This window comes from Herpailurus yagouaroundi, unplaced genomic scaffold (genome assembly GCF_014898765.1).
Source record: "Herpailurus yagouaroundi ecotype Mexico unplaced genomic scaffold, PumYag 160, whole genome shotgun sequence".
Classification (NCBI taxonomy): domain Eukaryota; kingdom Metazoa; phylum Chordata; class Mammalia; order Carnivora; family Felidae; genus Herpailurus; species Herpailurus yagouaroundi.
The window spans coordinates 51,165,336-51,190,333 of NW_024412401.1; the positions used below are offsets into that span (position 1 = coordinate 51,165,336).

Genomic DNA, 24,998 nt, shown 5'->3' on the forward strand with positions numbered 1-24,998 from the left:
GGGAGCCCCTGCCCCCTTCCCCTACCTGCCCCTTCCAGAGGAGGAGTCCCAGGCGAATCCAAATGGCTGGCGGCGGTGCTACAGGAACGAGACAGAAGTCGGCGTAACAGCTGTCGGATTTCTGTGGGTGTGGGGAGACCGGGACCCCAGCTCAGGCCCGGACAGCGGGGACACGCATGGACCCCGGAGCGCTCCTCCCGAAACTCCAGCTCTGGATGTGCGCAGGCACAGGAGCTGGCAGCCTTGCCGGATGCCGTGTGGCGGCCAGACCTCTCTGTAGGCCGGTGCTGGAGCCCACTGACTTGTGGTCTAGGAGCGCCACGTCTCTGATGGCTGGCCCTCGTTTGTGCGTTGCTGGGAAATAGCCCTTAGTTTTTGGTCCCCGAGAGCCTGTGGGATCGCATGCTCCCTTCCCAGAGGTCCGAGGAGAAGGACTCGTGTTCTCAGGTCAGCTCTTTGTCCATGGGGAGGACCAGCGAGGCCACCAGTCCTGAAGTCCAGAGCAGCGTCCCCACGGCCAAGGCCACCAGTCAGAGTTGGCTCTTGGAGGCGAGTTGATCGCCTGAGCTGCCGCAGAGGCCCGACTGGGCCTGGCATTAGGCGGCCTTGGGATTTGGGATGGACTGTGTGCGTCTCCAGGCTCTGCCCCTGCCTTTCTGAACCGATCGACCAGATGCTTTCGGTGCCCTTGTGGGCAGCGGGGCCTGTCTTTCCCAAGGGCTGTCGCTGTGCCGGGGCTCCCTTCGGAAGGACCTTGTCGGGGCGTGGAGAGCCCCTTCTCCCCCTTGCATCACTGTGGCATCCAGCTAAAAGGTCCCTGGGGGGCCGGGTGAGCTGAAGAGGTCGCTCTCTCGCTCTGGCCAGTTCAGTGGGGGTCCGCGGGGCAGGGGGGTGTTGGTCCAGGGCACAGTTAGCTGGGAGAAGGCCTGGCCAGAGGCCCCCTTCTGCTGTTGTTCTGAAGCCTCAAGATTTCCTTTGCCCCAAGCAGCCTCTGGCCTTTAGCCCGGTGCTCTCCTGTCCTGTGGCCCTGGGGAGGCTTGTTCCGGGCCCCTGAAGGCAGAGTGCACAGAACTGCCCCTGCCCCCTCCTGCTGAGCCGCTTGCCTTTGCAGCTTCTCTTGGAGGAGAGCTAGAAACAGGTTGACCTTTGACCCTTTCTGGAATTCCAGGGCCCTGGGGGCCCCCTTTTACAAACTCCTACCACTTCCTTGATGACGTAAGCACACTGGCAGCTGCCTTTGCCTCTGGCCTAGAGCTGCTGGCTGTTTCTCCTCCCCCGGCCGCCCCCGCCCCGGGGGGGCGCCCCCCCCCCGGCTGCCTGCTCCCCACTTGCTCTGCCCTGGGCCCAGCAGCCTGGCTGCGGCCTGGAGCTCTGCTCTCACACTCGGCCTAGTTTCCTGTCCTTCCACTGCACAAAAAGATTTCCCTTTTCCCGCTCGCCTCCTAGGCCCCCTTTAGGCCTTGATCAGCCCCCACCTGACACAGGCGCAGCTGGTCTGAGACGTCCTCGTTTCTGTGCCTGGTCATTGAGGTGAGGGGACCTGGGCCAGTCGTGGCACACCTTTGTCTCCCTAAGTTAGATGGATGTTGAGACCGCAGTCACGGAATGGGGCTCACCTTATCTGAAGCCATAAGTCATGTTCCAACCTAGCCATCCTGGTTATTTTCTTGGTCAAAGGTGTGAGAGCAGGCAAATCCTCACATGCCCAGAGCTGCTGCCTGAGAGAGCTCGCCAGTGACCAGGGCCGGTGAGGGGAGGCTGGGAGCTGCCCGCTTCCCCCCCCCCCCCCCCCCCCCCCCGCTCCCCACCCCCCACCGCGCCCTTTTCCTGGACTTGTGTGGTGCTAAGCAGTGCTGGGGCCAGAGGCCAGAGGTGTGTGGCCTGGGGCCCGGCTGCCCACGGACCAGGCCAGCTTCTGTGGTAGGCCCTGCCAATATCCCCATCTCCACCAGAGCCCTGGGCTGAGGTCCTGGCTGGGCTGGGTTCAGGGAGTAGGCCATGCCCCTGTTCAGTGTTCTTGTCTTCTGCCCCATGCGCAGGGCTGCTGGGAATTGCCCTGGGGGTGTGGGGATGTTAACTGATTCTTAGTGTCTTGCTCTCAAGTGGCAGGATGCCTTTTTTCAGTCCAGAGAACTGAAAATTGGAGAAAAATGGGCTCTGGACCCTCGTCAAGCTTGTGTCCAAACATCCCTACACTTTTTCTCCAGGGCTGGGGCCTGGGCTAGGGGCTCCCCAGTGGTCTGGAGGGTTCTTTTCATGTCCCAGTTCCCCTCCCTCCCCGCAGTGAGGTTGGGCTGCCTGCTCTCCTTCCCTTCCTTTCTCCCTCTCCCTCACTAATGAGTGAGGTCTAATTGTCACGGAGTGGGGGTCTTTGGATAGGAGGGGGTGGTCGGGAAGGGGTCGGAAGCCTTGCTTTTCCCTGAAGGCCTGGGTGCCCCTCTGAGATCATCCCCTTCCTGGGCCCTGGGTGGGGACACTTTGTGGGAACTGTGCTGGTCCGAGCCTCCGGAGGTGTCCGGGGCTCCCCCGGAGGCCCGAGAGGCCGGGTGGGCCCCGGCAGGGGTGCGGTGCAGTCCTCACCTCTGCTCTTCCTGCCCCCCCCGGGGCCCCGGCGGCGGGGGGGGGGCCGGGGGGGGGGGGGGGGGGGCGCCCCCCCCGTTCTTCCCCCCCCCCCCCCCCCCCCCACAGTGCCTGGAGAAGTTCCCTGTGATCCAGCACTTCAAGTTCGGGAGCCTGCTGCCCATCCATCCGGTCACCTCGTGCTAGGGGCTGAGCAGCCGGGGCCACCCAGGCCGCAGTTCCTGTGCCTGCCCTCCCCTGCCCCAGCCGCCCCCGCCCCCTCCCTCTGTTCTTTCTGTTTGCTGAGAGGCTGCCTACTGGGGTGGGTGGTGAGTGTGGGGTTGACGGAGGCTCAGGGCATGAGGCCGAAGGACCCAAAGTGAAGGGAGAAGTGGGCCCTGTCTCCCTGTGGTGGGGAGGGTGTGCTCGGGCCCTGGTCCCGTGCTCGGCCTTCCTCTCCTCCTTCCTCTTCTGTCCAGTCCCGTCTGAGACCTGGGCTCTTCTGCGCCGCTGGAAAGGGGAGGAGCTTGCGGTTTCCATTGCTTTCCTTTCCCGAGGCCTGTGGCCTTTCTGGGGGTTGGAGCGCTTGCTCCCTGTGGGGTGGGTCGGTTTCTGAAGCCATGTTTGGGTGGGTGCCTGGGGGTTCTGAAGGCTGGAGGCGGAGGCAGGCGGCCAGCCTGGGGTGGGGTCGGGGGCCGAGAAGCATCGGCTGTGCTGGCCGGTGACCCTCCCAGCTCCTCTTCACGGCTGCCCCCTGGGCCTGCGGGCACCTGTGTCTAGTGCCTCCTCACTCTGGCTTCTCTGTTCTTTGGCCTTGGCTTTGCTGGGTTTCCTGGCCGGAGCCGGTCCTGTCCCCCTCTGCAAGGGTAGCCCCTGGGCGCTCGGGAGGGCCCTGGCAGGGCTTGCCCACTGGCTGATGGGGTGAGGCCTGCCTTTCCAAAGTTTCTCAGGCTGGGAGGGGGTGGCTGAGACGCAGGGAGGGGCTCGGGGCCCGCTCTGGTTGTGGGGAGCCTGGATTCTTCTCACATCTTCCGTTCTGCTCCTAACTCCCTGCCGCTTGCTTCTCCAGGGCCCTTTGGCCCTGTTTGCCTGCCCTTCGGGGCGATGGGCCAGGGGCCACCGGAGCACTCAGCAGCGCCCCCTCCTTGTCCTCCCCTCTCCCCGAACTTACCCACTGGTTCTTCAGGTGAGGCAGCGATGCCCCCCCCCCCCCCCCCCCCCCCCCCCCCGAACTGGCCCGCGGTTTGTTCGGGGGCGGCACCCCCCCCCCCCCCCCCCCCCAAGCCCAGGCTTTGGCTGTGAGGATGGGCAGGGCCTGGCCAGGTGAGGGGATGCTGCATGACAGGTCCTGAGTTTTCTTCTAGGGCTGCTCGTGGGCCAGGCTCTTACAGGCTCTCCCCGGCCAAAGTCCAGGCCTGCCCTTCTCCAGACCCCTGCCCTTTATCTGGGTCCACATCCCCTGTGGGAAGGGGGAGCTCCCAAGAAGCACAATTCAGGGACTTGACCCTCACACCTGGGCCGATGGCCTGGGCAGAGGCCAGGACGGGAACCACGAGAGTCACAGAAATAGTTTTCCTAGGAGAGGTCCAGTGCTGGCCTCCCTCCCAGGGTCCAGATCACCGCCTTCCTGGCTCCTCTTGCCCTGCCCCCTCGGCCTCCCCTGGCCCCGTGCGCCTTCATTGCTGTTTGGATTAAAGCCTCTGTTTTGCACCTGTCACCTGTGTGAGGTGTGTCTTTCCGTGCCACACGTTTATTGTTTCTCCACACGCCTGTTTGTCTCCCCATCGGGTCCCCTTCCCTCGGGCCATGGAGTCTGGGGCTTGGACTGTTTCAGCTGGTGTCTGGGCTAAGCTTTTCCTGGGCAGCCAGTGAATGTGCACCGGTCACCCAAGCAGGCTCTGGCGACTCCTGGCTGTCCCCACCCCCAGCTGCAAGGTCTTGTGTAAGTTATTGAATCTCTCTGAGCCTCAGTTTCCTCGTCTGCAAAATGGGGACCATCACAGCGTGATTGCCAGGAGTGAGTGAAGGATGTGAAGTCCTCCACCCAGGGCCTGGCACAGAGCAAATGCCCTCGGTCACCATGGCCCTTCTAGATGAAGGCAGCCCCTGTGGACTCCAGGCTTGACGGGGGAGCCTTTGGACTGGACTTGGTTGCAACCCACGCACCGGCAGCTTTTAGGGATGCACCCCACCCCTTCTGTCCGTGTCGTGCTGGAGTTGGGATTTGGGGGGCTGCAGTGCTCGAGGCTTCTTGGACCCTTCCTCGGACATACGTGTTTCCGGACTTGGTGTATAGATGAGTCTCCTCAGAGAATGAGCCCTTGGCCTTTCTCCTGGCCTTGGAGGCCTTGCCCAGGAGAGCCTGGTGGCCGGGAGCCAACCCCAGCCAACCTAAGGCCCGCTGCGCTGCTTACTAGCTGAGCGGCCCTCGTGATTGACTTTGTGTCTGAGCCTGGTTTCCTAATCTGAAGTATGGGCATAATGATACTCAGGCCAGGGATTGTGAGGACCCAGTCATTTCACAAGTGGTTACTGGCCGAATATTCCTTGTTCTAGCGTGGATGACGGCGGCCAACCCCAGAATACCAGAACGTTAGGTAGTGGTGGGTGTTACGAAGCGAATAGCACAGTTCATTAGAGAGGGCGGCAGGTGCGGTTTACTTGAGCTACAGGGTTGGGAAGGGCACCTCGGAGGAGGCGCGAGTCTGAGTCCTGGAGAGAGCTGCAGGCTGACGGGCGGGGGAGCAGCTGGGAGCCCAGCGCCCCAGTAGGGTTGGGGAGGGTACACACGTGGGTCAGGGAGGAGCAGGGTCTTAGGGGCTCCTCTCTGACAGGATTGGGATTTAGTGTCTGCGTATCCTCCGGGAAGCTGCTGGAGGGCTTTGCCAGTGCCAATGGCCTGGAGTATGTGGGGCAGGAGGGGAGGCGCTAGGACGGTGGGCGGCGTGGAGGTGGTGAGAAATGGTGGTCCCATTTGGGCTGTCTTTAGAGCTATCACCGACAGGAAGGAGGGTGTGAGAAGGACAAGAAGCCTTGAGCAGCCCCAATTCTCGGCCTGTGTAGCTTGATGCCATTTACTGAGGCGGGGGAGATGTGGCAAGAGGGCTTTGGTGTTGGGGGCCCGGCGGATGCCTGTTAGCCTCGAAGGGGAGGCCTGGAGTAGGCATCTGGGTCTGCTGATCTAGAGCTGGGGGCGGGTCCAGCTGCTGAAATAGGCTGGGGAGTGGTCAGCACGCAGTGGATCCCCCGCCCCGGGTCACCAAGGCAGGAGTGGGGGTGAAGGCGAGAAAAGAGGGCTGGCTGGTTCTGGGCATGGGGGGGGGTGGGAGACCCTGAAGGTCAGAGCCCTGGGCACGCGGCTGAGAGGACAGAATGGGCCCTGGGTCTTTGTGCCTCGCTCAGGGCTGCTTCGGTGGGGTGGGTGGCGGGTCGAAGAGGGCTGGGGAGGGAATGGGAATCAGACGAGGAGGAGCCACTGCTTCCGCGTCCCCACGAGGCCCCACGAGGGGCTCACGGAAGCACAGAGGTGGGGTCCCCGGTCCAAGCCCACCAGCCTGGAAGGAAGAGCGTGGAGCTGGATGGTCTGGTTGCCGAGCCGCACACAACACCTCACTCCCCTCTCGCGGAGTTTCGTCGGAAAGGGAGCAGAGGTGGGGAAAGAGGGCGGGGGCCGGACGTCTGGGAAGGCTTTGCGAGAGGAGGATCATCAGGCCGGTTTGTGCTCCGTGTCCCTCACGTGCTGGAAATGGTCCAGGAGAGGGAGGCTGACGGCAGTGAGGGCCTTGAAAAGGTGCCAGGCTGCTTGTCCCTTATCAGAGGGAAGGCAGACCCTCTCCCCGACTCCCGTGTTGTTCCAGATTCACTTCTGCAAGGAAGTGTGAGCAAGGCCATCCGTGGGGTGGGATGGGCGGGAGATGGGGTGTGTGGGGTATAGCTGGACACTGAGCACGTGGGCAGGATCTTCAGTGCAGGGCGGGGAAGCCCACCCAGGACCTGGGTGACGGGACGGGCGCTCAGCAGAAGACGGCTGCATTTCTGTCCCCCCTTGAGGGTCAGCGGGCTTGAAGGGAGCCTGAGTGGGGCTGGCTCCCAGAGCTGGGGGTGGAGGTGTCGCCTGCCCCCCCTTCTGGGCCAGAGAGGCCCCAGAGAACACGTTGAACTCTGCAGCTGTGTTCCTGGCTCACAGGGGGCCGAAGCCAGGCCGTGGTCATGGGGGTGGGTGGGGGTTGTCGCTAGCAGAACCCCTGGCAGGAGCTGCGGTTGGAAGGAGAGCAAAGGTGTGCCCTAGACCTGCACCCAAGTCAGGCGACATGTTCTTGAGTTTAACAAGCAGCAAGCACATGCTGAGTACATGGCATTTGCAGGAATGTGGAGATGAAAAAGGCAAGATTCTTCCCTTTAGGAAACTTCCAGGGGTGCCTGGGTGGCTCAGTCGGTCAAACGTCCAGCTCTCGATTTCTTTGGCTCAGGTCACGATCTGATGGTTCGGGTGTTCGAGCCCTGTGTGGGTCTCTGCACTAACAGGGGACTGCTTGGGATTCTCTCTCTTCCTCTCTCTGCCCCTCCCCTGCTTGCTATCTCTCAAAATAAATCAATAAACTTAAAAAAAAAAAAAAAAAAAAGAACTTCTAAACGGAGGCACCTGGCTGGCTTAGTCAGTGGAGTGTGTGACTCTTGAGCTTGGGGTTGTGAGTTCGAGTCCTATAACGGGTGTAAAGATGACTTTAAGAAGTCTTTAAAAAAAAAAAAAAAAAAGAAAGAAAGAAAGAAACTTCAACCTAGTGGGGGAAACAGAGGGATCTTGGGCCAGCCGTGGGGAGAAGCCGGAGGAGAGCCTCCAAGGGGAGCTCAGGTAAGGCTCCAAGGAAGAGATGGCATTTGAATGGGGCCTTGAATGATGGGCAGAGGACGAAGGGCCTTCCGGTGGGGCCTGCTGTGAGCAGAGGTGTGGCGGTGTGGGTCACAAGAGGCCGGGCTGGAAAAGCAGATGGGGGCTGGTCTGCAGAGGGCTCTGAACCTCTGTAAGAGGCTCCCATAATGCACATCCCCTCGACACAACACAACTGCATGTAATTATCAGCAAAACGTATGCTTAACGTCTGTCTGCGCGGCTAGTAGATGGGCCCCAGGAAGACAGGGACCTGCTCGATGCTGGATCCCTGAGCCAGTGAGACTGGTGTGCAGGAGGCACCCTGTAAATATGGTATCAGTTGGCCAGGAAGGATGCTTAATTGGTGCCTCTGTGTGTGTGTGTGTGTGTGTGTGTGTGTGTGTCAGAGAGACAGAGACAGAGAAGAGACAGAGCCAGATTGGGTTTTAGGAAGAACTGACAGCTATTTGGGTGCTGGTCAGAAGCTGGTGCCAGTGATGGGGCTGGGGACTCGGCCCAGGTCAGAAATGTGGGAGGCCGTCTGCAGGGCAGAGAGAGGCCCTGGGCTGGGAAGGGGGAGATCCAGGTAAGACCTGGTGTCAAGGGAGAGGGATGAGTTCTCAGTGGCCCAGGGGACCGCCGCTGGGGTGGGTGTGGGTATGCTCAGCTGTGGGGGCTGAGTTTGAGGAGCTCTGTAGGGTAGACATCTGGACCTGGCTGGTGGCGAGCCTGGCAGGGCTGCTGAGACCCAGGTCCCGGTGGGGTGGGGGAGCCTGGGCTGCAGGGACTTCCAGGAGCCCTTGTTCCCGGGCCCTGCCGGCAGTGCTCCAGCCCCCAAGCTCCCTTCCTTCCGTGCTCTCTGGGTTCCAGCTGCTCTGGCCTCCTTTCTGTCCCTCAGACTCCCTGGACCACCGAACAGTAGGATCTGGTGCTCTTCCCAGAACCCCGTTCCCCGCTGGGAATCCGTGGTCATCCTTCAGAGCTCAGCTGAGGCCGAACTTCCTTTGAGAGCCCTTCCCTGGCCCCTGCATCTCCCATGGCCACCTGCCTGGCCCCGCTCTGAGCACTCAGCCCACCCTGGCTGTGGGGGCTACATGTATGGCGGTGGCAGCCCCAGATCTTTAGGTGGGGGGACGTTAGAGGCGCAGCCACTTAATTGGAAGGTGGGGTGATAAGGGACTGTTTGCAGACACAGCTTCTCTTTACGTGGGGTTCCTTGATGGGGGCTGAGGCCTACCCCTACACACGGCACTCACTGTCGCTGTTCCTGGCATGTCCGGCCTGTCTCCTGGCACCCCTAGGAGGGTGCCGCACGCTGTGGGGCCTGGGACGCATCTGGGAACGGCTGCCACGAGTCCGAGCCTTCCCCGTGGAGGGATGGCGTCGGTGCGGAAATGGGCCACGGCTGCCGGGAGAGTCTGGCGGGGAGAGAGGAGGCTGGGATGCAGGGAGGCCAGATGGCTGGTATGGGGACCTCAGAACAGTTTTGAGGGCCCTGGGGCCGAGGCAGAAGTGTGGAGAGAGAGAGCGTGGAGGAGAGAGAAAGGAGGGTGTGGTCTGGGTGGTCGAGAAAGAAAGGAGAGAGGGAAGCCTCGGGAAACCTGAAGACAGCTGCAGCTGAGGACCCGGCGACCTCGTGGGGCCAGATGGGGCCGGAGAGGCCCAGGTCGGGGCTGAGCTCGCGTCGGTTCACTCACTTGGCAGACGTCGCCGGAGGCTTCTCGGCTCCCAAGCCGGGTGCCGGGCGCTGGGATGCTACAGTGGGCAAGACAGACTGGGCCCTTCCTCCTGGAGCGTATCCTGGCATGACTTGCCCTGATGAGACATTCGAACTGCCCCGTGTGTCCAACAGTTGGGGATTATCAGAAGCAGGACGGAACAGTCGTACGGTGAGCCCTCAGCTGATGCGCGTCTCCGTCTATTCTTCGGGAGAGGCGCTTGTGACCCGTTAGTTGCCAAGCAGGCAAAACAGCTCCAATGACTGTAGGAAAAGTATAACTCCTTTTTGTAAGAAAGCCAACGATCTACATTTTTTGATCCATCCGTCTCTCTGTCCATCCACACGGACAAAGGGCCGGGAGGCCGTTTCTCCAGGTGCTTATCTTTGGGTGGTGGGGCTATGAGGGTTTTCACGAAACCCCTGCTGCCTTTCCTGCTCCCGAAAAAACAGTTCTGAAAATGTTAAATGTTAGTGAACCACAAAAGAAAGAGAAAGTGATTGTGGGTAAGTTTTAACTTTGCCTTTTGGTTTTCATTTTTGAATTCTAAGTCTTTCTATGGTGTCCACATGGCTGTTTTGTAGTAGGAAAAAAAAAAACCGATCAAGTGTTCCCCTTAAAGAGCACGGAGTCTGGTGCACCTCTGGCAGAGAGGCAGGAGGGAGAGAAGGGAGGAGGGGACCTACTCAGATATGTGGGACAAAGGATGGGCGGTGAGCTTTCAGCGCAGGGTATGGCTCAGAGCAACCCCCCCGCCCCCCCGCCAGAGTCGAGGTGCCCTTCTCCCGTCCCCAGCCTGGAGTGGGGACTGTGGTGGTGATAAACAAGGGAGGAATGGTTCCATTTCCCAGTGCCTGCAGCCCTACCGCAAAGCCCTACGGCTTGAGTCCCCACTCAGCAGAGGAGCGGAGCCCGGAGCCCCGGCTTCATCCACCACCGCCCTCTGAGCAGGGGGTGTGGAGGGCACTGTGCCCAGCACCACAGGGACCCGGGACAGGACGGGGTCTCTAGGGAACACGGTGGCAGCGAGGTCTCGGGAATCAGGCAGATCTGTGTGACCTTGGATAAAGGTCTTCACCTCTCTGAGCCTCTCCAGTCTCGCATCTGTGCGTCCCGCCTCTCGGAACCTGGGCAGCGAGAAACTGGCATGAAGTCGGTGCCCCGCAAGCAGAAAGAAGTGGGAAGTGCACCCCCCTCACAGGGCGGCCGGCCGTGCCCTTGACTCTGGTCTCAGCGCTCTCCCCTCTATCCACTGCCACCGCTCCGGGACACCAAGCACCCGCTCCGGCTGGACCTGTGCCGACCTCTAGGTATGGGTGTGGACAAGTCCCTTTTCCCTCCTCATGTGCTTGGGACTATGTTGGGGCTTTTCAGAAGGGACACCGGCAAGGCAGGCGGGAGTGCAGATGCCCCTTCCCCAGATAACCGGAGTCCAGCCTCAGTTGGACCAGGCTGCTCAGACCTCCACTTGGGGGCTTTGGGGGGTTGGTCTGATCTCTGGGCAGACCCTTCTAGGGTCTCTGCCGGGGATGGGGAGTGGAGTGGTCCAAGTGTGCCTGGGCTCTGGAGTCAGCTCTTCTGCTTGCCCTTGTGTGACCTTGAGCCAGTGGCTTAACCTGTCGGAGCCCCAGTTTCCTCAGGTATAAATTGGGGGGACAAATCAGTTTGGTCTTACAGGGGTGACTGCATGATCTTTTGAAGGGGAACCAGTCAGTGCAGGGCTCTGCCTACATTAGCTCATTCAGTCTTCACGAGCCACCCGTGGCGGGGGTCGCAGTGACGGAGGCATAGAGGGCGAGGGCGTCCTCGGCAAGAGGTATGCACCCCCAGGCTGTCGGGCCCCAGCACGGACATCCTCGCCACTGAGTTCGGTGATGGCGTCGACTCCCCGTGGAGGTTTTAGAAGGACACGGGAGAGCGTTTAGGGAACGACGGGCCTGACGACAGGGTGGGGGAGGCTTGCTGGTGGGTGTCGAGGGCCCCCGGGAAGGCTCTGAGGTGTAGCTGGTGGGGGTGGGGGGCTCGTCCCATTGCCGCCTGCTGACCCCGGGCCCAACCTCCGGCCTGGACCACGCTGGCCTGGTGAGTCCTCCGTGCACATTCCTTACCCCCCCCCCCCCCCCACCGCCATGTCCCCACCTGCCACTGCTGCTCCAGGCCCCAGCAGCTGCCTGCACCCTGACCCTTCAGGCTGTCTCCAAGAGGCCTTGGGGCTGGTGGCTCCTGAGCCCAGCCCGTGTGTCTGTGTGAGGTGCTTAAAAGCATGTCTCACTTCAATCGTCACTATGGGCCGACTATGTCCCCATTTCACAGAGGAGGAAACTGAGACCCTGGTGGGTGAAGACACTGGCTCGCCAGGGAGGTGCTGGTCTCTTTCCTGCTGAAGCTCACACTCCCGTAGCCCCTCCCTGGGCCTTCCCTGAAACTGCCGGGTGGCCCTGGCTGCCTTGCGCTGTCACCACTCGGGCGGCCCGAGAGCCCTCCTTCCCCCCCCCCGCCCCGCCCCGCATCAGCGTCCATCCCTCCAGGACCGGCCCCAGACCCTGGCCCTGTCTGAGAGGCACCCACTTCCACAGCCCCATTTCTTTCCGGGAGGCAGAGCCAGCCACACAAAGACAAGGACAGTAATGACAGTTCTGGCTCATAGCCATGTGTCAGCCTGCAGGACAGCTTTCCACGCGCCCTCACGGAGTCCCCAGGGTGAGCTGAGAAAGTGGCATCACCCGCATCGTAGGGATGAGGAAGCAGGGGGGAGGGGACGCACACAAGGTCTCCAGCTCACCCTGTGAGTCAGGATGGACCCTGACTTTGTCTGACGCGGGAGCTACGTTGTCAGCATGATGAGGCACTTCCTGCTGGGCAAGAGAAAGACTTCTCCTCTGTCGTGGAAATTGCCTGTGGCCAGTGGGCTCCCGATTGTCCTCCACTTCCCGGCAGCCCATCTCTGGACAGCAACCGTCAGGCCCCAAGTCCATGCATTAGCCTCTCTTCCATTCTCCAAAGTCAACCCGCAAACGGGCCCCGTGGGGTCCCTCTCCAGATTATAACCCACATCTGTCCGCTTCTCCCCTGCCTGCTCCCAGCTGTGTCATCTCAGCCGCTCCCAGCTCTCACTAGACCGGTGTGGCAGCCTCCTCTCTGGTCTCCTGACTCCACTCTGCCCTCTAAGTCCCCTCATATTCTTCAAGTGGGCTTCTCACTGCTGGCGGATCAATCCACCACGGGATCTGACTCCTCTGGTCCTTGTGCTCTGCCCCACTTCCTGTGCTCCAGTCACACTGCTCTCCCCCTGGCCCTCTAAGATGCCAAACTCCTTCCTGCCCCAGGGCATTTGGACCTGCTGTTTCCTCTGCTGGGACTGCTCGGGCTCCAGGGTGAGCAGTGGCTCTGTCCGGTACCTCAGGGCTCAGCTCAAGTGACACCACCTCCAAGGGGCCCTCCCTGCTTTCTCTGAGTTGCTGCTGAGGGAGCCTCCACCAGGCCAGCTCCTCTCCCACCTGCCTTCTGTGCTAGTTGCCTGTAGGACACTCATCACGATCGGAATTTACTATTGATTTGTTTACTTGGTTATCATCGCTCTGAGGAGAATGTAAAGCTCGGTTGGAGGGCAGGAAGCAGGTTTATTGTGGTCACCACTGAATCTCCAGGGCCTGGAATAGTGACTGCCCCAGCGTAGGTGGGTGCCCAATACCTATTTGTTGAGTGAATGAATGAATAGAAAAATCCTAGAAAAATCTGGATAACAGGTGCTAGATGGAGCCCTGGGTGCCGGGTTGTCCCTCCCCAGACAACTCTAATGCAGGAGCTCTGGGACCCCACGGAGGGCCACCCTGGCAGGATGGCTTCCCAGTGTCCTAGGCTCTGGAGTTTTGTGCTTCTGTGGTTCACACGGCACCCTCGAGGCCGACTATGTGCACTTGGCCTTGAGTAGGCTGGGTTTCAGGGAGATCCCAAAGGGCAGAGAAGCAAAGCGGGAAGGAAAGACACCGAGCGAGAGCTGCCCTGCTTTTGGTAATACAGAGATGCCACCCTGCATCGCAGGGCAAGTGTCCATCCTGGCACTGAAGCCCCTCCTGGAAACAGACCGCCCACTTGCCTCTCCACATCTGAGGCCTCCCCCACCCCCCACCCCTGGGCCTCCTCTGTTTCATTGATGGAGGCCAGGGTTCATTCACAGCCGCCTTCCCCATGCCTGCCTGATCCACAGGAAGTGGGGCCGTTGAGCCAATGGAAGTTTATTGAGCACCTTCCGTGTGTGAGGCTCTGTTCTCTCCAGATGCAGGAGCCAATGAGTTCAAGGGACTGAGAGCAAGGGCAGTGTGGGGGGGGGGGGGGGGGGGTTGGGGGGGCAGCAGGCCAAGGTAAGCCCTTTTTTTTTTTTTTTAAAGTTTATTTATTTTGAGAGAGGGAGGGAGAGAGACAGAGAGAGAGAGAGAGTGAGCTGGGCAGGGGCAGAAAGAGAGAGAGAGAGAGAGAGAAAGAATCCCAAGCAGGCTCCGCAGGGACAGTGTGTGCCTGACTTGGGGCTCGAACCCATGAGCCATGAGATCATGACCTGATCCAAGATCAAGAGTCAGATGCTGAACTGACTGAGCCAACCAGGTCCCCCCCAAAATTCAGTTTTTTTAATTTAAAAAATGTTTATTTTTGAGAGAGAGAGAGGGAGAGAGAGAGAGAGTGCAAGCAGGGGATGAGCAGAGAGAGAGAGAGAGGGAGACACAGAATCTGAAGCAGGCTCCAGGCTCTGAGCTGTCAGCACAGAGCCTGATGCGGGGCTTGAACTCACAAACCCTGAGATCGTGACCTGAGCCGAAGTCGGACGCTCAACCGACTGAGCCACCCAGGCACCGTCGACATTGTTTTTTAAGTAATCTCTCCACCCAAAGTGGGGTTCGAACTCACAGTCCCGAGATCGAGTCACACACTCTGCCCACTGAGCCAGCCAGCTGCCCCTGTTCTCTCTTTTAAACTAAGCATAAGGAGTGTGTAGAGGAAGGACAGCGTTGAGGGGAGGAGGGGTTGGTGGCTGGACAGTCCCCATTCCTCTGGGAATGGAATCCCTCTTCCCCATGGAGCACCCCTTGGGAGGCACTGAGGTGGGCTGACCAATCCCCTAGTCTTAGGGATGGACACATGCCCAGACCTGACCAATCAGAGGGCTCCTGCCTCCTCATCTGCTGTGATTGGCTCAGAAATGAGCATGTGACCCAGGCTGTGCAGGTGAGTGCGATCCATGGTACTTCCTGTTGGAGCTGTTGGGTAGATGCCCCTTGTGCCGGGCTTCTGGGACGGTGTTGTCCTGGGGACGCTAGTGGCAGGGCCAGCTGTGTCCTTGTGGGGCCCAGCCAAATGCGGGGCCCTTTGCCGGAAAAGCGGGAAAAAGTGCCATTAAAAGTACATAGAACGCTTTTACTTCTACAGGCTCTCTCCCAACTTGTCACGGTGTCTTCTGTTTGCTGCTTAATGTCATTCTAAGTAAAGAAAAATAAAAATTTTAAATGACTAGCATGAATTTTACCATTCATCTCCATATTGTGCAATAGCGGTTTTAAATGCAAAACCAGAGCGTTTCGTTCCTGTGCAGAATCGCCAAAAGTATACAATTTTTTATTTCGTGGCTTGTCCCCGAGGGTGCCTTGAGCTGGCCAGAGAAGACAAACACAAGGCAGTCCCCGGAGGGCTACAGGAGGAGGAAGAAGATCCTTGACCACACAAAGCTGCTTCAGGGAGTGCTATTGGGCTTGGGGATACTGCAGAGCCTCCCAGGCACCCTGCCACCCCTGCCATGGGTGCCCAAGTGCATGCTGCCAATCCTGGGCAGTGATGGCCGCTGGCACACCCCCCAATACCTGACCCCCACCCTCCCTGTGCCTGTACCCGGGGTGGAGGGCATCAGTGGAGGGGGAGGCCAGGCGGGGCCACGGTGCCAGGGGGTAAGGGGGAGCTGAGAACCTGTCCCGGGGAGGCAGGGAGGTGGCAGGAGGCAGGACAGCACATGGCTTGAAGCTCCAAGTTCTTGGCGCGTGCTCCATTGTCCCATCAGATGTCACTTACAAAACACAGATTCAAAGACAAATGGTTATGGATTTCAAGACAGCAGCTGCAGAGCGTTAAACCCCAAGCATGGGGTCCTTTGAACGTGAGGCCCTGTGTGACCACACTGGTCACAGGCCTGTGAAGCTGGGCCTGGCCGGTGGCCATCTTGCCCACGCCCCAGAGCAAACTGAAGGAGAGGCCAAGGAGAGACGGGATGTCCATCCATTCGGAATGTCTGCAGGCCAGAGATCTAACTGCCTTCCCCATGAGGACCTCTTCTGTTCTCAGCCAGGTCCTTTATCTGTCTCAGGACTCCAGTTCTTTCTCGGGAGAAAGGGAGGCTTTATTCCTCAGCCTTCCCAGCATTCCCCAGGCTGGTTGATGTGGGTGTAGAAGGAGAGCCTCAAGTTCCACCCCGGGTTGTGTGTGCGTGCGTGTGTGTGCGTGTGTGTGTGTGTGTGTGTGTGTGTGTGTGGTGTCCTGGAGGGTGACTGGAGGTGGGGGAATAAACCTGGGAAGGGTGCATGGGAATGTTCAAGAAACTTCAGGAAATGACTGGGGTGGGGGCAAGAGGGGGAGGGGTTAGAGATGGAGGGGACTGGGTGGGGGAAGGGCCTGGCTAGGGGAAGGCAGGCCATCTCTCACCAACTATTTTCCCTTTAAACCACTCCTTAGGGGGCGCCTGGGTGGCTCAGTGGGTTAAGCCTCAGATGATTGATTTCAGCTCAGGTCATGATCTCACAGGTTGTGGGATTGAGCCCCGCATTGGGCTCTTCGCTCACAGAATGGAGCCTGCTTGGAATTTTCTGTCTCTCTCTCTCTCTGCCCCTCCCCAACTTGCGCTCTCTCTCTCTCTCTCTCTCTCTCTCTCTCTCTCTCTCAAAATAAATAAATAAACATTAAAAAAAATTAAAAATAAGGGCGCCTGGGTGGCTTAGTCGGTTAAGTATCTGACTTCGCTTGGGTCATGATCTCAAGGTCTGTGAGTTCGAAGCCTGAATCGGGCTCTGTGCTGAGAGCTCAGAGCCTGAATCCTACTTCAGATGCTGTGTCTCCTTCTCTCTGCCCCTCCTCCGCTCATGTTCTGTCTCTCTGTCTCTCTCCCTCAAAAATAAACATTAAAAAATTTTTTTTTGAAAAAAAAAATAAATAAAATGAATGGGACGGATAGCCCATCCACTCATCCATCCATCCATTCATTCAATCACCAAGCATACATCCTGAATGAAATTGTTAAACACACCTTGGGTAAATGTTGACTGTCGGGTATAGCCAGACCTTGAAGATACTTAGGCACCTTCCTGGAGACTAGCATATTTGAAAACACGACTGCCGATCATGGAAAGACACACGCACACAAAATCCAACAAAGTTTAAAGTGTATGGGGCACTCTCTCTGCCCTCCTTCCCTGGCCTCAGAGTTAAAAAGATCTCAGTGTGGGTCTCTCTTGAAAAAGATACATCATCGGAATTCTTTGATCGTCAATTTTGTTCGGAGTCAGTAGAGTCAGTAGAAAGCCTGTTCTGCATCTTGCAGTGAAAGCTTATTATCTGCGCAGAGCTGAGTGGTGACAATATCAAAACTCTTGCTTATCGGGGACCTACTGTGTACCAGGTGAGGTGTTCTAGAAGGCTCACTGCACAGGTGAGTTCTCATGCACATCCTCATTTTGTGGACAGGGGACTGGAGACTTGGAGAGGGGAAGTGAAGAGCCTGTTGTTCCCTAGAAAGTGACAGAACCCAGTTTGCACTCCGGCCCGTGTGGCTCTGGAGGCTGAACTGGAACCACAAGGCCGGGCGCTGGACGGGCGTCCCCAGTGGGGGTGGCCTCGGGAAGCCCTCGGTTGCCAGGCCTTAGGTGTGCTGGTCCACCTTTGCTCATCTGGTATTACAACTTCCAGGGAGGGGACGTCACACAAGGAACACTCATGTGGCCCTGGGACAACCCTGCCACCGTCCCTCTTTGCTGAGGGTCCTTGGATGCCTGCGTCTATGGGGCTCAATCCTTTAGGAGGAGGGACAGAGCTCCCACTGGCCTGGAGCCTCAGCCTGCCCAGCATGACCAGGGAATCTGGTCCGGACCAGGGAAACTGACCCGGACTGTGGTTGTACTGGTTTATCTCCTCCCTCTGCCCCTCCCCCCACTGACCTGGTGAAAGGAAGGAAGTTCCTACGCCAGTAATCATACCATTTCTGGGGTGCTTGCTTGGGTGCCAGACACGGCTCCAAGTTCCTTCGTGGGTCATAACCGCATCCTCCTGTCCCTGCCTTCTTTTCTGGTCCCATTTCTTGCCACTGACCCTCTTGCCCTCTGCCTCGGCCATGCGAGCTGTCTTCCTGGGCCTCCCACACACCGAAGTAGCTCCTGCGTATCTTTGTGCTGCTGCTGCCTCCTGGACTGCTCTTCCGCTGTCGTCTGTCCGGCTGCTGTGGTAGAGACTTCTAGTGCCCCACCACCTGTGCCTTGCCTTTCCTTCCGAGGCCCCCAAGAGCACTGCCCTTGCCGGGGCCCTGGCGGTTAGGCAATTTCATGCGACTAATCCTGGCCAATTGGCTGTGAGTATAGGTGAGGGAGATCACTTCCTTTTTTTTTTTTTTTTTTTAATGTTTTTTATTTATTTTTGAAAGAGAGAGGGAAGGAGTGCAAGCGGGGGCAGGGCGGAGAGAGAGGGAGACAGAGGATCCGAAGCGGGCTCTGCACGGAGCCCGACGCGGGGCTTGAACCCGCGAACCAGGAGATCATGACCTGAGCCGAAGTGGGTCCCTCAGCGGACTGAGCCACCCAGGCGCCCCGAGGGGAATCGCTTCCTGACTGAGGTGATGAAGGGCCCTTGCGGGACTCTGTACTCCTGAATCACCGAGTCGCCTCGTGGAGGACAGCAGCCTTCGGAGAATCGTCAGTTTAGCGGGATTTTGCGCGGTCAGGACATCTATCTTCGTTGTGCCAAATCTCCGAGATTTGGGGATTGATTTGTTACCACCGCAGAGCCTCTCCTATACTGACTAATCCAGCTGACCCGTCTGGGTCTCAGCGCAAATGTCACACCAACTCGGAAGTGGTGCCACGCCACCTTCTCCCTAGTCCCGTCTGGCCCTGTTTTATTTTTCTGTAACATGTAACTTAATGTTTATTGGTTTCGTTGCTTCTTGTCTGTCTCCCCTACTGGAATGTAAGCTCCATGAGGACAGGGCCCTTGTCTGTCTTGTTCTCGGCTGTGTCTTCGCTGCCTGGCACCTATAGGTACTCGATAAATATTTGAATGACTGAATGCATGGATTTTTTGAATGAATGAGTGAAACAGGCAGATGACTGTGCTTATAGGTGGCTGCGGGGTTTTTTTTTTTTAATTTTTTTAATGTCTTATTTACTTTTGAGAGAAAGAGAGACACAGAGTACGAACAGGGGAGCGGCAGAGAGAGAGGGAGACACAGGATCGGAAGCAGGCTCCAGGCTCTGAGCTGTCAGCACAGAGCCCGATGCGGGGCTTGAACTCGGGAACCTCGACATCATGACCTACCTGAGCCGAAGTCAGACACTTAACCGACTAAGTTAAGTTGCCTCAACCCAGGCGCCCCTACTCCCCTCCTCTTAACTCTATCCCTACAGGTGAGGGAATGTGGGCTTGCTAGGAGAGTGACAGCCCAGGTCTCAAGGTAAGCCTGTGGCCGACCCAGAGCCTGCCCCTCGGTCTCCAGACTCCTGGTCCAGTGCTCTTTGGCCTAAGTTGCTGCAAACGTTTCTCAAGCACATTTGCCTCTTACAACCCTCCTCTCCAGGTAATCTAGCAACTCTGAGCGAATCATTCGGTGATGATTGATGGGTAGGACGGGGTGGAGCTGGGCCAGGGGTCAGAGGTGAGAATTAACAAGGCTCCCTCCAGAAGGCCTCTTCAACAACATCCTCGAGATGAGCTGTCGTTTTTTGTCTCAGGCTTCTTTTAACAAAGACAGAGCGCAGGAGGGCGAATTCTGGTGAATCAAGGCTTTTTGGTGCGTGTTCTGTTTGTCAGGGGGGAGCCTGGCCCAGACAGGCTGAATACAGCGGCTCCCCCCGCTCTGCTCCGTAAGCATGCCGTCCGTACATCGATTACGGCACCTGTCACGTCACATTTTTCTCCGACACATGTAGTGTTAGTTTTTTCTTCTAAGTATATGAAAGTGATACGTGCTCATTGCAGAAAATCTGGAAAATCTAGAAATGTATGAAGGATCAAACAAAGCTTGTCTGTAAAGTCCACACCTAGTAATAATCACTTAAGTATTTTAGAGCTTCTAGTCGGCCTTTTTTTCACCTGCATGTGAGAAAAGATCATGTTACCTGTACCCCGCCCCCCGACGACGATGTCCCCAGACCCCACCACCTGTGTGTCTGTGTCTGAAGGTGGGTACGACAACCTCAGCATGGCCCTTCCCCCTCCATCCCTACTGGCCAGACCCCTTCATCACCCCAGCTTCCCCTCAAAGCCTTTGCAGTGGTATGTGGGAGTGCCTGGAAGGGCCACACAGGAGTTCCAGCCAAGTTCTCCCAGTTCGGCCTCCTTGCGGCTGGCTGTTCGCTGCCCTCAGCCCCACAACGGTGGCCCATGTCACTATCCCTGCCGCGGAGCCTGCTGGGAGAACCCTGCCCCCCTGCCCTGGGGGCTGCAGCCTCCCTTCCCCTGGGGGTTCCCCGAGTGGCAAACCTGGGAGGCACCAGATGGCCCTGGAGCCTCCTTATCCTGGCTGGGAGCTAGAAGCAAGGAGAATGTTCCTTCCTCAGGGCTGTGTTGGCTGCACTTAGTCACCAAGCCCTGAAGCAGCCATGCCTGTGTCCTGGGTCTCCCCAAGTCCCACAGCTAAAAGCTTCCTTTAGCTTGGCTTGTAGCCCCTCTCTCTGGACACCTCTGGTCTGTCACCGGGTACCACCCTCCTTGAGAAGAGCGCCCCTTCTCTGCCCAGGAGCTTCCCGTGGGGGCTACCAACCACCCTCCTACCCTGGCCCCAGGTTGGGGACAGAACACAGGCTTGGGATATGACAGTAAGAGGACAGTCTCAGTTGGGTGGCAAAGCTGGGAGATGGGAAACCAGCAGCTGCCGTCTATAGCTGTAGTGAGAAGTGGGTCTGTAGTCGGGGAGTGGGAATCTCAAGTGCAGAGAAGAAAGTCACAGGACACACCCACACACACACACACCCACACACCCACCCGCACACACACACACACACACACACACACACACGCATGCATACACCATAAAAGCACTCAGATCTCAGCGCCCTGCACAGTGGCTCTCTTGGGAACCCTGGGCATCCCCAGCCCCTGGCTTCTCTGGAGGGCAGCCTGGAGCTCCCTGAGGATCTGGACTGTCATCCCAGCAGCTCTATGTTGCTGGGAGCGCCGCTTGGAGCCTGGCTCAACCCTACGCCACGTATCAAGGGCAGCAGGATCTGCGGTGTTCTAGGAGCTGGGGGAAGTGTGTGTGTGTGTTTGCATGTGGTGGTGGTGGTGGGGGACCTAGGGGAATGAGCGAGAGGGGGTCTCCCTACCTCCCCAAGCAGCACCCCGACTCCTGCCTGGGGGCTCTTGTGGGGTCTGTCTTGGCCTTTTTTTGCTGGAGAAAGAGGGGCTTGTCTGTGGATCTGGGTCTGTGGACTTCTGGATGGACTGCCTGCCTGTCCCCTTCCCCCTTCCCCGGGACTGTCATAACCGGGCATCCTCCACAGCCCCCCAGCCTTTCAGTCTGTGCTACGGACGGGAATATTAGTCTCTCAGGATGTTCTGGGTGGGCATGCTGCGTGCTGTGCAGTACCCTGGGGGTTTGAGTGAAGATGCTGCTTAGAGCGTCTTGTGTTGGGGACAGTGTGGCGGGGTGTGGTTCCCCCCCGCCCCCCTCCCCGCACCCCCGCGTGTTGGGCAGCATAGTAGCAAGTGCAACTGTTTTGTAAGGAATATCTTAGCGTGAGATGTAGATCGCCGGTGGGTTGTGTTTTGGGTCACTGCCTATTATGCTCGGGGCATTAACCCTTTGCGTGGATGCCTGAGTCCTGAAAAAATAAGGGGGGGGGGGGAAGGGTATCTCCCTTCTGGGGGCTCTCAGAGCCCTCCATTCGCCTCCCTCCACCAGTTAGAACCCCATGTGCTTGAGGCTCCTGGCACTGCTGAAGCTCAGAAAACCTGGCAAAAAGGGAGGGGAACGCTGGTCCCGGGATCCGGTTGGGTCCACAGCTCTTGTTTGGCAGCTTACCAGCCGCACTCCTCTGCCGTAGGCCTCCGGGCGACGGATGGGGCGTGGGGGGGGGGGCAGGATCCCAAGCCCCTTGGCTGGTCCCTTCCCGTGCCCAGGTCCGCGCTCCCAACAAAGGCGACTGGACCACGTGCCCCCTCCTCGACGCGGGCCCGGAGTGGCGACGCCCGCGGCCCGGGGCTCCCGTTCCAGCCGGGGCTGCCTCCGGCCCGGGCGCTGAGCCCCAGGTGGGCGCGGAGCAGCCCCCCGCCCCCCGGCGGCCCCGCCGCTGGCGGCTGTGCCTCGCCCACTCCCAGCCGCAGCCGCTGCAGCGCCCGGGAAGTGGCGCTAGGGGGAGCTCTGGCAACTGGCTTGGTGGATTGAAGCAAAACCGTGCATCAAACAGCTTTCCTGGTACTTCCCTGTGCAGCAGGGAGAAAATGGGGAGCGGGGAGACGCACTGTTCCCCCTCCCCAGCAGCTCCAGACTCTTCCCGTGGGAGGCCGAGAAAACAGCCCTGGGTGGGTGGGGTGGGGGGGCTGGGGTGGAGGTGCCGTTCCTCCCCGTAACTCACGCCTCCGTAGTCTCTCTCTTCCCCCGCCCCCATCGCAGACCTTCGCGGCCCCCCGCGCTCAGGAGTGTCCCCGAGAACTTCGCCTCGCGCGACACGGGGACCCGAAGCCGAGAGGGCCCCTGGGACTGCCGTGCGTCCTCCTCTCAGAGGCTGGGGTGGGGCCTCTCGGCGGCAGCCCCTCCAGTCGCTGCTGGAGGCGTGAAGCGGGGGGGGGGGCGCCAGTCGTCCGGAGGGGTGGCTTGCGCAGGAAAGGGGAGCGCAGGGGTGAGAGAGCGAGCGCGAGAGCACTGGGGAGAGCAGCCAGAGCCAGAGGGACACCGAGAGACACTGTCAAACAAACAGCAAGCTGCCACTTGGCTTTTTTTTTCTTTTTCTCAGTCTTTCTTTCCTATCCCCTATTTGTAAAGCTGGAACCACCCCCGCGCGCCCCCGGGCCGGAGCCGCGGCTCCAGATGTGAATTTGGTTCCAGTGGGGAGAACGCGAGCTTCCTCGGGGCCTTGGCACATTCTCCCACTCTGAGGTCATTCCGTAGGTGGTCAGAGGGGAGAGCGCGCCTGGAGCCTTCCTGCCTCCATCCACTGGGGAGGGAAGAGAGGCGGGGGGGGGAGGGGAGGGGCGCGAGGAGGGAGGGAGACGCCGCCAGCACACCACCAAGTGGCACCGAGCAGTGATAACAAACTCAACTTAAAAAAAAAAAAAAAAAAAAGGAAAAGGAAAAAACTTCCCCAAGTTGCAGCCCGAGACGTGCGGACGAGCGGGCGGAGGCGCGGGGCGGGGAGTGTGGGTGGCCCAGAAAGCCCCCCCCCCCCCCCCCCAGGGTCCCAAGGCTGCTTTCCCCGGCCGCAGAGGGCTTAGACTTGAGGCCGACCAGGCCCTGCGCTCCAGGCCGGGCAGGAAATGTGTAGAAGGCAGGCTCCGCTTCCTGCTGGAGACCCCGGGGGGCGGCCGTTCCCGTGGGGGGGGGGGGGGCAGGGCCCTTTGGGGAAGGCGGCCGGGGAGGCGCGCAGCCCTAACATCCCCAGCAACCAACATCCCGCACTTCCAATCCCTCTCCCACCCCCGGCCCTGCGGATGTGGGCAGATCCCGCCCGCCCAGGCCCCGGAGAGCTGGGATTTGCATGGGGGTAGGGGTCTCTCCCTACCTCCCTCTGTCCTCCCCTCCACCTCCAGGCAGATCTGAAAACAAGACACCACCATCCTCTATAATCGGCTTTTTATTAAGATTATAAATTTAAACAAATCATCTGAACAGTTTTACCCGGTGATATACAATTCAGTATGCACAAAAATACAGAAGAATGAGGGAGAAGGGCCAAGAAAGGAAGGGTTGGCAACTTGTTTTGGGGTCCACATGGAGCTGATGGCAGAGAACCAGAGGGGCTGCAGATGAACCCCACCTTTTTACAACAAAAGGCTTTAAATTAAACAAAATCTATCGAGCTGAAGACACAGGACAGGGTTCTCACAGCCTCGAACAATGCTGGTTTCATGAAATGCAACCGAAGCCTGAACTAGGACAGTGCAACTTAGAAGCACACACACAAACACCACATCTGACCAGGAACTTAGTGAAAAGTCTCCAACGCAGTCGGCGGTCCCGGCCCCTCCCTCCCTCGGGGCCGCCGGGGATCCAGGTGAAGGAATCGACTTCCTTTTTTGTTTAGTGAGGACCGCAGTGCTGGGCATGATGGGAAATGTAGTCCGCCGTGCCCGCCCCCCACCCCTTCCCCAAACGGTGTCCGGGAGTGTCGGGGTGCCGGGCGCCACCCCCCGAGTCCGGGAGACGGGTGGAGGAGGGGAAGAGAGCGGAGCCAGAGGGGCGGGGAGAGGAGGGGTTCAAGACACCCGCCCCGGGAAAGAAAAAAAAAAAAAAAGTTGAAGTGTTTTCATTTCTGCCTTCTCATTTTGAGAACTTTGGAGGCCGCCCCCGGAGAGGAAATGTGACCCAAACGTCCCTTTCGGAGATAGAGAGTTTGCCTTTGTTTTTGCTCAGGATTTCACAAGACCCATTCCTCACCCCATGGAGGGACTCGGGAGAACCGAGCGTCGGGCTTCCCGGGTCTGACAACTGATTGGAATCGGCGTCCCGGGCCCCGCGCCCTCCTGCGCTGCGTCCCCGGCGCGCCCTGGCGGCCCGGGCGCCCTGCCTCGCCCCCGGCTGCCCGGCACCTCCTCCGGGCAGCAGCCCTCCCTCACGTGGCTGGCTCCTCGCTAAACACCACTGCAATCACTACAATAAAAAGAAAAAAAAGAGTAGGAGAAACACAAAGCATACTTAAATAGGCGCTTTTTCTCTCTGCAAAAATAAAGTCCAAGATCATAGATTTCTTTTCTTTCTTTCTTTCTTTTTTTTTTTTTTTTTTTTATTTTACAATTTATAAAACATCAGCCGCCTCCCCCTGCTCGCCCTCAGCTCAGCCCCGGGTGGCCAGGCGCCCGTTCGCTCCCTCCTCTCGCCCCTTGGCCGAGTCTTTGTCTGGCCCCAGCCCCGCGGGGCCCCGGGTCCCCGTGCCCTCGGGGGTCCCTAGAAGGCGACAATGGCTCGAGTCCAGGCGCCGAGGCTGGCGAGCGCCTGCTTGGCGCACAGCTGCCCGTTGAGCGGCGGCGGCTGCTCCGAGGAGTCCGGCTGTCGGCTCACCAGCCCCGAGAAGCCCGAGCCAAAGATGGAGATCAAGTTTGAGATGTTGGACGCGTCCGGGGACGAGTCCGGGCAGAAGTCCTCGAAGCGGGCGCGCTTGCAGGGGGCGAACGGGGCGCCCCCGGGGGGCTCGGCTCCCAGGTCGCCAGCGTCCTCCTCGTCGTCTTCGTCCTCCTCCTGGCCAGGGTAATACTTGCGCTTGCAGCCGGCGGCGGACGCCAGGCCGGGTCCTGGGGCGCCCTGGCCACAGCAGGGGCAGTGGGCGGAGGCGCAGCAGTCCTGGTGCAAGTAGCCGTTCTCCACCGTGGTCACCACGTGAGTGTCCAGGTCCAGCACGGTGGTCTGGCTGCTGCAGTGCACGCCGAAGTCCGAGGGGGCCGGGTACGCGCCCCGGTAGAAG

General features: G+C 59.2%; 2 protein-coding genes across 2 annotated transcripts in view; one reads left to right on the plus strand and one right to left on the minus strand.

The window, feature by feature from the left end:
- PTPA (protein phosphatase 2 phosphatase activator) overlaps positions 1 to 3,800 on the plus strand; it is a 30,434-nt gene extending 26,634 nt beyond the window's left edge. The window contains exon 10 of the mRNA XM_040482610.1: positions 2,689 to 3,800. Coding sequence (XP_040338544.1) covers positions 2,689 to 2,766 — 78 coding nt within the window. The 3' untranslated portion in view covers positions 2,767 to 3,800. The remainder of the gene's footprint in view (positions 1 to 2,688) is intronic.
- Positions 3,801 to 23,156: 19,356 nt separating this feature from the next.
- Positions 23,157 to 24,997, minus strand: IER5L (immediate early response 5 like; the record flags this gene model as incomplete). The annotated part of the gene is made up of 1 exon (XM_040481192.1): positions 23,157 to 24,997. A coding segment is annotated over one exon (513 nt), but the record flags the coding sequence as incomplete, so codon positions are not given.
- Position 24,998: the final 1 nt, after the last annotated feature.